Raw genomic sequence first — 11,015 nt, forward strand, 5'->3', positions numbered from 1 at the left:
ATCATTCAATTATTTTTCTTGCAGCATATGCTGTTTCGTAATATGATTTCCACCGGCTAATGCTGAAGACAGTGAGTCGGTATTAAATAGATTGGTCGATGTTGGTTCCTACCCCAGAAAGCCCTCTGGAAAAGAGGACACTGTCATTTTTAGAGGTTCCTATTGACTGTTGTTCTATCTATGGCTGATCTCACTTCCTTAAAAGTGCTCTGAAAGCCCCTAAATAAATAACTATTGAAATCTTTCTTGTTCTATTTGTAATGTTGTAATGTATTTATAATTTTTCGGGTCACTGTGTAGAAACATGTATCGGAGAGCTCATCCAGCTTTGAACAGCGTCTCCATGTTATGCTTCACCGCATTGGAGTCACCAAAACATCTCCTACTGACACCAAGCATATCCAGGTCAGTGTGTCTTTCATGGATGCTTCCAATTGTCCATCTGGGATGCTAGAAATGTGTTTTTTGAGTAGTATGTTGTTGTCAAACAGTCCAACTGTGAAAACGGATACCCCTTGGAACTAAATTAATCGAAGACCTTTTAAACCTTATTAATGGTCAAAAATAATTTATTGTTATTGGATTTGGGGCTGCATAAATGCCTCATATCAAGCAAAAACACCTTTCCCCCAGTAACATTCGCCTACTTTGCTAAAACCGCATTATCAAAATAATCGCTTACATGAAGGGTGTGGGTGAATTAGAGATTATACACTTACTTCACTAGGCATCTGATTTAAACCAGTGTTATCCTCTTACAGAGCAAGGATGAGGAGCTGAGGAAAGCTAACTCTGAGGGTAAGACACATTTCTCATTTCTCACATCTCTTGTGCTGGGATGTGAGAATTTGCCGCATTGGTAGTGCTGCGTCAGCACATCTGAGTTTTGACAATCACAGGTGTGACTGCTAGAGAGTCTCATGATGGTGTGGCATTTGTGTGCTTCCAGTGTGGTTAGGCCATTCACTGATTGTGAGATGCAAAATATAGTGAAGTTATTTATCTACATACCATATCTACAGTACATGTGTTTGTCTGGTCTAGCCAAAGACCATATGTCTGCACATAATCTTATGATTGAAACAAACAAACAAACAGCAAGAACTATACTGAAGCATTGTGTTAAATCCAATTTAAAGGAGAAAATTTCATTTTCTGCAGGTTCTGCCATGAAATCCTTTACCTTAAGCTACTTTTCAATGCATTTGCACAGCTCAGCATGTATTTCGTGTTTATGTGAAGCATTTTTGCATGGGTCTGTCAAGCCATTTCTTCTATTATTCAGTACACTTTGCTTTCTTTTTAGGGGCCATACTTGACAAACCTGAGCCGCCGCCTACATTTATGAAACCTCGCACAATGTCCACCTCATCGGGTAAGAATCACCCATCTTCAGTCGTTTTCTTCATAGTAATGACTGTTAAAGTTGCAATAAAACTGCACAAAAAAAATCTTTTGTATTGTGATGTACATCTGAGTGAAGAAAATGTATATTTCATACATGTACATTCCATATCCATTAGATGTTGATTGAGCTGAGACAAATCTGAATGTAAATTCACAGTCAGTTATAAGAAAGGGTGGAGTTTAAGCAGACTAAATGAATGGAGAAGTTAGTAGTTTTCAACAGAAGATCAATGTATGATCTTTTTTATATAAAAAAAGCATTCAGTAAATAGATTTCATGCTGACTTTAAACCTCCTATTTTCTCCAGACACCAGGCGACCAACCCGAGTGACCCAGAGTGTTACAGACTTCCAGCGTACAGAAAGGCCTCTACTTCCAGAGCGCCCTATCGGCCCGTTGCCCCCTAAACCGGCCATGAAACCCATAATTCTTCCCACTAGTGAGGCAGCACGGACAGCCACGGTCACTCCCAAGCTCCCCAGCCCCGCTCAGGATGGTCAGGCAGAGGTGTCCGAGACCATCTCTCTGTCCCAGCCCCAGGAGGAACCTCCAACCCCATCTCCCCGCAAAGAGACGCCTCCAGCCCCTTCGCCACGGAGGATTCTCAGCACGGATATCAGAGAGCGTGCAGAGAGAGCACAATCTGTCACTGAAGGTTTGCCTCCTTGTCAGTCTAGTGGGGATGATGCAGCATGCAGGCTTTGGATGGCCAGTTTTCACAAATTGGGCTTATGAAAACTCGTTGTAAGGAGGGGATAGTTCACCCAAAACTGAAAATTCTCTTACTACTTTCTCACCCTCAAGGAGTCTTTCAAACTCTTTAACACACTCCATCTTATTTTAGAAAGGGCAAGATTATCAGTTAATAGCGACTTTACAAATTATTTGAAATGTTGCGCATAAATAATGTCAACTACGTTTATGTTATTTCCTGTACCGCTTTTCACTGTTTAGGGCTATGGGTAATAAAAATTAAAAGTGAATTCACAACCAAATATAATTTCATTACCTTTAGACCTAAACTGGCCATGAACTGTATATATAAAATTATATATAACAAGAAATTTCTTTTTTATTGAGTTATCCTCATGGCCTTCATGCAAAATTACTGTAAAATGCGAGCCCAGTCCATAAACAAATGACTCCTATAAACCAGTGAATCAAAAGCACACGGCACAACCACTGTAGTCCGGTTTTTAAAAGCAAATCAATTTTATGAGCCGGTTATTTTAAAGAATGGGCCTCTTGGTCGTCTCCATGACATGACATGACAGACAGACAGACAGACAGACAGACAGACAGACAGACAGACAGACAGACAGACAGACAGACAGACAGACAGACAGACAGATAGATAGATAGATAGATAGATAGATAGATAGATAGATAGATAGATAGATAGATAGATAGATAGATAGATAGATAGATAGATAGATAGATAGATAGATAGATTTTCACTTTGTCTCATGCGTGCACTCACACTCAGCCTTCATGATATCCATCACTGTTAATTTATAATAATAAAGTAGGGCCACATAATGACTCAACTAGTGTCTGTTTTCATTCAACACCTCCCCCGTTGGCTGATCTTAACGCTCTCAGAGTCTGTCGGCTCTTCTCTTCCAGAGCTCAGCCAAACACAATTCAGTTAGCCCTATCCCATCAGTCTTGTAATTCAATGTTTCTGAGACTGAAGCAAATGGGCCCTGATGAAAATGCATTCATTCTTTTGAGTGTTTGTCCAAAATAATCTTTATCGCTCCAAATGTTATCTTAGTGCAATAACCACACTAAGTGAGAATATGAATATTGTGATCATGTGATAAGATGAACATCCCCAGGCGGTGTCAAGTGTTGCGTATGTGTCAGTATTTTCTGTGGACAGTGAGCGGCCTGTCATGTTTTTTTAATTTTCATTTTGTTCCACCCTACATCCATACATCCTGATGCAGATATTTGTGAATCTGTTGTAAAGGACCTTTTGTTGCAGCTCATACGCTCGCTCATGACATAAAGGGTCACAGGTTTGAATGCCGACTGTAATGTTCCACAATTCCACCCATTCCCACAGTCAGTCCTACTCCCTGTCCTGTATACTCAAAGGCATAAAAGACATTGTGTGGCATTGTATTAATGTCTTTTATAAGAACAGACACAGTCTGACCGTATTTCCTCTCGTAGAGACCCTCCCTATTCCACGGCCCCGCATGAAGCCCTCTCCCCAGCGCCGCGCCGTGTCTGTCCACGAGGATTCTCTCCTCCAACACGCCGCCATGCTTGACCCTGAGGGTGAGCCTCTGATGTCTCACAACTGTCACTCACAATATGTCACTTGCATCCACTTTGTGTTTTTGAATAATTCCACACATGTAATATAAGGGAGATGTTTGAAGAATAATAATGTAATGCTTATTTAACTGTCAGTGTGACATTGACTACACATTGAAGAAGATCTGATGATGTTATTGCTAGTCAGTTGCAGGTATTATTATCCGTAATGTCCAAAAAAATGCCCCCCCCCAAAAAAAAAAAGTAATGTCAAACTACTTTTTGGAGGCAACTAGCATATAGGTGAACACTACTGTTCAAAAGTTTAGTGTGGTAAGATTTGTTAATGACTTTGAAAGAATCTCTTATTCTCACCAAGGATGCATTTATTTGATTAAAACTACAGTACAAACTAATAAAAAAATATTAAAAAAAACAGCTGAATTGTCAGTGTCACATGATCCTTCAGACATCAGTCTAATATGATGATTTCCTGCGCAAGAAACATTTGGTATTATTACCAATGTTAAAGGGTAAGTTCACCCAAAAATGAAATATATGTCATTAATGATTCACCCTAATGTTGTTCGACACCCGTAAGACCTCCGTTCATCTTCAGACACAGTTTAAGATATTTTATATTTAGTCCAAGAGCTTTTCTGTTCCTTCAATGAAAGTGTATGCACACTACTCTGTCCATGTCCCGAAAGGGAATAAAAACATAATCAAAGTAGTCCATATGTGACATCAGTTAGTTCATTAGAATCTCTTGAAGCATCGGAAATACATTTTGGTCCAAAAATCACAAAAACTACGACTTTATTCAGCATTGTCTTCTTTTCCTTGTTTCTATTCAATCCTCAAATAAAGGTTCGAACGGTTCTGAATCAGTGTATTGATTCGTGATTGGGATCGCCAATGTCACATGATTCTGGCGGTTTGACATGTGATCCGAATCATGAATCAATACGCTGATTCATAACCGTTTGAATCTTTATTTGAGGATTAAAAAACAAACACAGAAGAGAAGTATTTTTGATGCTTCAAGAGATTCTAATTAAATAACTGATACATTTGGACTACTTTGATGATGTTTTTATTCCCTTTCTGGACATAGACAGTATAGTGTCTACACTTGCATACACTCTCAGACTAAATATAAAATATTTTAAACTGTGTTCCGAAGATGAACGGAGGTCTTACGGGTGTGGTAAAACATTAGGGTGTGTCATTAATGATATAAACGTCATTTTTGGGTGAACTTACCCTTTAATTCCAAACATGATACAGTAAAAAAAACAGCATTTATTTGAAAAATAATTATTTGTAACCTTATGTTGATCAATTTAATGCATTCCTGCTGAATAAAGGGGCGGTCACACTACACTTTTCGTTACAATGACTTCCATACACACGCATGCGAATGCATCAGACCGGAAACTCAACCTCATGTGAAAAGTTTTGCAATGCGTTGCGTTCCAAAAGTTCAAATTTTGGTGAACTCTGATCTGCTAATTTGCATCACGTCAAGACGTATGACCATAAGAAGAATGATTCGTCATGGTGGGACCTCTTGGCTTAACTATATTTTTGCAGTAAAGTCGAGTATATTGTGTATTTTTTACATTTAAGTATATAACCATTTGTTATATGTTGAATTAATGCTTATAAAAAGATGCTTCAAAACGTAACGTCATATGACGACCGTTGCAGTGTCTAAAGAAAATTGGCATCCTACACGTCTAGTGTGACCGCGGCTTAAAGGGATACTTCACTGCCTTTTCATATTAAACTATGTTATTCCCTTAACTTAAACGAGTTGATACATACCTCTCTCGTCTTAGTGCGTGCACTTAATCTCTCTGACACGCAGTGACAAACTGATAGCATTAAGCTTAGCTCCCTAAGCCCAGTTCATTCACTATGGAACCAAACAGAGATCAAGTTAGAAGTACCAAACACCTCCACGTTTCCCCTATTTAAATACAGTTACAAGAGTAGTTGAACGATCAAGTATGGTGACAAAATAAAACGTGGCGCGTTTCTAATCGGATTAAAAAGGAGAACTATAATGTATGGCGGAATAGCACTTCTGAGAGTACTTTGGCTCGGCGCAGTAAAAAGTCCCGGCCGAAACATCTTCCCTCACATCTCCCTATGGAAAGAAATGAGAGAGTGAGGGGGAGGTGTGAGGAAAGATGTTTCGGCCGGGACTTTTTACTGCGCCGAGCCGAAGTACTCTCAGAAGTGCTAATCTGCCATACATTATAGTTCTCCTTTTTAATCCGATTAGAGAAGTACCACGTTTTATTTTGTCACCATACTTGATCGTTCAACTATTCGTGTAACTGTATTTAAATAGGGAAAAGATGGAGGTGTTTAGTACTTCTAACTTGATCTCTGTTTGGTTCCATAGTGAATGAACTGGGCTTAGAGAACTGATCAGATCATCACCGCGCGTCAGAGAGATTAAGTGCACGCACTGAGACGAGAGAGGTATGTATCAACTCGTTTTAGTTAAGGGAATAACATAGTTTAATATGAAAAAGCGGTGAAGTAACCCTTTAAGTATTATTATTATTATTTTTTTAAATTGTAGACCCCAAACATTTGGATAGTAGTGTAGATGACTTAAAAGCTACAGGTTGTAGACTAACAAAGCCACAAAAATGTTGATTTCATATCTTTTTATTTCATTTAAAACACAAGCTAATTATTTTCCATTTGCAATTGAGTTTTTTTCATTCTGAAAGTAAAAATCGACTGTATGTACCCATTCAATGATGGCAGGTGTTATTATGTCCTCTTTCAGAGCTAAAGGCTGCGCTGCCAAGAAGGCAGAGGTCACCGGGGGGAAAGCGAGGGAATTTGGGGGAACTGACGCCCTGCTCCGAGGATTTACCAGAGGGTGAGGAAGGTGAGCGGAGGAAGAGATGAACTCCACTCCGACACCATTATATATCTACGGTTTGTGCAGTCCTTCAATTAGACATCTTACTTACGTGTTCCTCGTGTGCATTCACAGTGAAATCGAGGGAGAAGGAGGACAGCACTGATCAGACGGACAGCACAACAGTCACAAACAGCAAATCAGAGCAGAGCCCATCCGGGCCCAGCGAGCAAGTGACCAACCAGGAGAGGAGGGAGACAGTCTCAGAGGAGCACACAACGCAGGGAGAAACATCAGACCAAAGAACTGAATCCCTCTCACCTGAGACACACATGGACTGACCCTGCGCAAATCTATTTTCTATGTGTACCTTTGCCTTGCACGCCAGATTATGTACAAAAGAATGAATTATGAACAAATGCGTTTAAAAACAAAAGAGTAAATCAATACCTATACTTGTTAATAATGATTAAAAAGTGAATTCTGTTGTGTCATTATGAGTCCTGACTTTTTCATGGATTTATCCCTCTTTTCTTTCTCAACACAGCTTCAGTTTGGTTTGAATCAAAGGACGCTTGGCAATACCAGTGGTTTGATTAAACTTGCCTACATTACAACATGTAAAAAGAGAGTAAATCTGAAGGTATGAAATATTCTGAAGTCACCCCAGCTCTACAACAGTTCATACCTCCATCTGTATGAATTGTTATTGGCACAGAAATTTTAGCTCCCTGCATGTTTGAAGAAAACATTTCTGATTTAACATTCGCATTACATCACATATATTCAAGATTTTATTGTAGAAAGGGTTCATTCTACACGTTCTACAATGGCTTAAAAAAAAAACTGAAGGGTACTTTAAATCATGTATTTTGAGATCATAGATGACTCCTTGTTTTACAAAACATTGACCCGTCACAGGTGAAGCAAATATCATTGATCATCTCCTAAGAAGGCCACATTTTAAGGTCTGGGTAGAATAGATGGTAAAGAAACAATCAGTTCTTGTAATCAACATGTTGGATGCAGGACAAATGGCCAGGAATAAAGATCAGAGCGACTTTCAGAAGGGCCAAATTGATATGGCAAGGCAATTGTGTTTCTCCGAAAAGGCAACCGTTTGTGTGGTTGCTCCTGGTCAGCAGTGGTGAGAATTTACAGTGATCCCAAGCCACAAACCGGTGATGGTGTAGGACGCCCTAGGCTCATCGATGCATGTGGGCAATGAAGGCTATCCCATCTGGTCTGGCACAAAATTTTAATGATGGTTTGGGGAGGAATGTGTCACAACACACAGTGCAGCACGCTGCTGCATAGCCTAAGACCAATCAGTGTGCATATGATGACCCCTGTCCACCAAGTGTCAGAACTGGACCTTGGAGCAATGGAAGAAGGTCACCTGGTCCAATGACTCCCATTTTCTTTTAAATCACGTGGAAGGCTGTGTATGTGTGCGCCGTTGACCTGGGGTAGTGACGGCACCAGGATGCACTGTGGGATGACGACAAGCTGGTGGATGGAGTTTGATGTTCTGGGCAATGTTTTGCTTGGAAGCCAAGAGTTCGGCCATTCATGAAGACGTAAATATGACATGTGCCTCCTACCTAAACATTGTTGTGGACTAGGTACACCCCACTTTATGATAATGATGTTCCCTGGTGGAAATGGCCTCATTTAGCAGGAGAATGCACCAGTGCACACATAGTTCAGAAACGATTTGAGGAACTACTTAGAGTTCAAGGTGTTCCTCTAGCCTCAAAATCCCCCAGATCTCAGTCTATTTGAGCATATGTGGATTGTGTTGGACCAACAAGTTAAAAATGGACTGGCTCTTCCAAGCTTTATAATGGCAGTGACTGTTGGGTCATTTTTCAAGTCCATAAAAATGCATCTGTCTGTAATAAGACTGCTCCACACGGCTCAGGAGGTTAAATATGGATATTTTTCTTACAAACCCATCGATTTGCTTCAGAAGGCCTTTATTAACCCCCTTAACCATGTGGAGTACTTTTATGATGGATGGATACACTTTTGTGAGCTTCCAGTTTTGGGCTGACATTATAAACCTTGGACTAGTCAGAACATTTTTTAATATAACTCTGATTATATTCGTCTGAAATAAGAATATCATCTAGGATGGCTTGAGGGTAAGTACATTCTTTTTTAGGTTAACTATCCCCTTAAGGTAATTATGCAAAGTGATAACACAAAATCAGTAATTCCAAATCTGATGCTGGTGTAAAGCAAACACAAAAAGGTTATTTTCTATTTAAAAATAGTGTTTTCACTGTTCATATTACAATGTCCTTTTATTCCAATCCAGAACCGGGCCTCTGTTAGCAGAAAAGCCCACATGATTTGAGTCATCGCTCTGCAGCACATTACTCTCTTTAGTACACAGCAAGTGGCGGTTGTGCAGATTTGGCCGGTGAATGTTAATGGAACACAGGAGAGCCATCTGTGAGTGTGGAAGTGCTGGAGAACACAGAAGCATCACTAAACCACAGATGAGAGTGGCATGAGTAAACCGCCCTCCATTTGGAATGAAACCAAATTGCTTTTACTACTCGTTCAGCTGTTATTTTCATGTACGGCACACGTTTATCCTCCTATCCAACATATAACATCCCAAACAGAAAGAGAGCAAATTACGATATCAAAACAAGGTGGAGTTATTATAATCTAAACCATTTTATTTCATGAAAATACTAGCAATTGGCACTTATTATACAGTAAGAAAATTAAACTTGCCCAGAAAAAAAATAAATGGAAAGTATCACGTCGTAAAGAGCAAATCCAATTTCTCAAGAAGACCATACAATCAAAGACAAACCACAAAAACAATGAGCAGTCACTCCACCATGAATGATTGGACTTTAGAAAAATAAATCCATTTGTGCAATTGAGAGACCATAGGCTCAGACGAATAAAGCATAGCTTTCAGTGCGTCCCACGAATGTTAGCGCTCCAATCGTAAAAGAAACTTCCAGAACACAAGAACTTCCTGAGGGCTTGTAATATGGGAGAACACAAGTCTACAAATGCTCATACTGAAGAAATGTAAAACTGATATTTGAGAACTAAATTTGGTTTAGATGTCAGGCTGATAACTCCTCAGATTCGTCTAAAGACTCTGTGACTGTAAGATCATATTCATATCCCTTTCAACACCTCTTGCTGTTATTGTAGTTGCTGAACGAGAATAAGGGAGAACATCTATATGACTGAGTATACTTTTCTTTGCAATTTGAGCATATTATTTTATATACTTCTGCACATAAACCTGGGTTTCTGATATTATTTATAATTCTGTACATTCTGTAGTAATTTGATTTGATTTAGTCGTTAAAAATAACAGTATCTGAAACGTATAACAGCTGTAGATTAGTGTTATCATTTCTTTGGTGAAGATTTAAGTGACTATATAGCTGAAATATGGTTTACATTCGCATATTAGGCATAAGAGGTGAGGCTGCCACATACAGAATCTTATGGGCAAACAAGTGTCAAAGCAACATTATATCACTAATATATACAGAAATATTCAATGTGAAGGCCAAATCTTGGAGCCCACTTGGAAAACAAATTCTTAAAGACTTTGAATGGTCACAAATATAAAATTTAACCAACAAAAGCCACTTGTGCTTTGAAACGATTACAATGTCAAAGTCCACAGCCAAGTGTGTTCAACTGTAATCTCTCCAAATACGCCCCCAATCAAGGGCAAAGAAATATAGAAAACAGTGTGAAGAAAAGAAACAAACTGAAATGTCTAGCCTTTGGCCTAAAGGATTCATATAATCAGTGCAAAGTGAATGCAAGTTGTTCCTCTTAAGCGTAAGTTCAGAGCAAGCTGGAATGGGCTTTAGTATATGTACATTTTATGAGTCTTTACCTTTATCAAAGACGTTAGTGTTAAAGGGATAGTTCACCCAAAAATGAAAGTTCTTTCATTCTTCTAAGTAATAGTTACTTACTCTAATGTCGTTCCACGCCCGTAAGACCTCCGTTCATCTTCAGACACAGTTTAAGATATTTTATATTTAGTCCAAGAGCTTTTCTGTTCCTTCATGAAAGTGAATGCCCACTATACTGTCCATGTCCAGAAAGGGAATAAAAACATCATCAAAGTAGTCCATTCGTGACATCCGTTGGTTAATTAGAATCTCTTAAAGCATCAAAAATAAATTTTGGTCCAAAAATAACAAAAACTACGACTTTATTCAGCATTGTCTTCTCTTTCGTGTTTGTTTTAATCTGCGAACAAAGATTCGAACGGTTATGAATCAGCGTATTGATTCATGATTTGGATCGCGTGTCAAACTCAAAATCTCGATCGATTCACTGATTCATAACCGTTCAAATCTTTGTTTGCAGATTGAAAAAACAAAGACGGAAGAGAAGACAATGCTGAATAAAGTTGTAGCTTTTGTTATTTTTGGACCAAAA

At 39.0% G+C, this 11,015-nt stretch overlaps 1 protein-coding gene across 4 annotated transcripts in view; it reads left to right on the forward strand.

The window, feature by feature from the left end:
* The window catches only part of carmil2 (capping protein regulator and myosin 1 linker 2), a 58,188-nt gene extending 51,128 nt beyond the window's left edge, over positions 1 to 7,060 (forward strand). The window contains exons 34-40 of one of the 4 annotated variants that reach the window (XM_067418892.1): positions 301 to 405; positions 762 to 798; positions 1,307 to 1,375; positions 1,716 to 2,063; positions 3,590 to 3,697; positions 6,489 to 6,593; positions 6,702 to 7,060. In XM_067418892.1, coding sequence (XP_067274993.1) covers positions 301 to 405; positions 762 to 798; positions 1,307 to 1,375; positions 1,716 to 2,063; positions 3,590 to 3,697; positions 6,489 to 6,593; positions 6,702 to 6,907 — 978 coding nt within the window. In that variant the 3' untranslated portion in view covers positions 6,908 to 7,060. The remainder of the gene's footprint in view (positions 1 to 300; positions 406 to 761; positions 799 to 1,306; positions 1,376 to 1,715; positions 2,064 to 3,589; positions 3,698 to 6,488; positions 6,594 to 6,701) is intronic. The other 3 variants (XM_067418893.1, XM_067418894.1, XM_067418895.1) reach the window with 3 other exon arrangements.
* Positions 7,061 to 11,015: the final 3,955 nt, after the last annotated feature.

Source organism: Pseudorasbora parva, chromosome 16 (genome assembly GCF_024679245.1).
Source record: "Pseudorasbora parva isolate DD20220531a chromosome 16, ASM2467924v1, whole genome shotgun sequence".
Taxonomy (NCBI): Eukaryota; Metazoa; Chordata; class Actinopteri; order Cypriniformes; family Gobionidae; genus Pseudorasbora; species Pseudorasbora parva.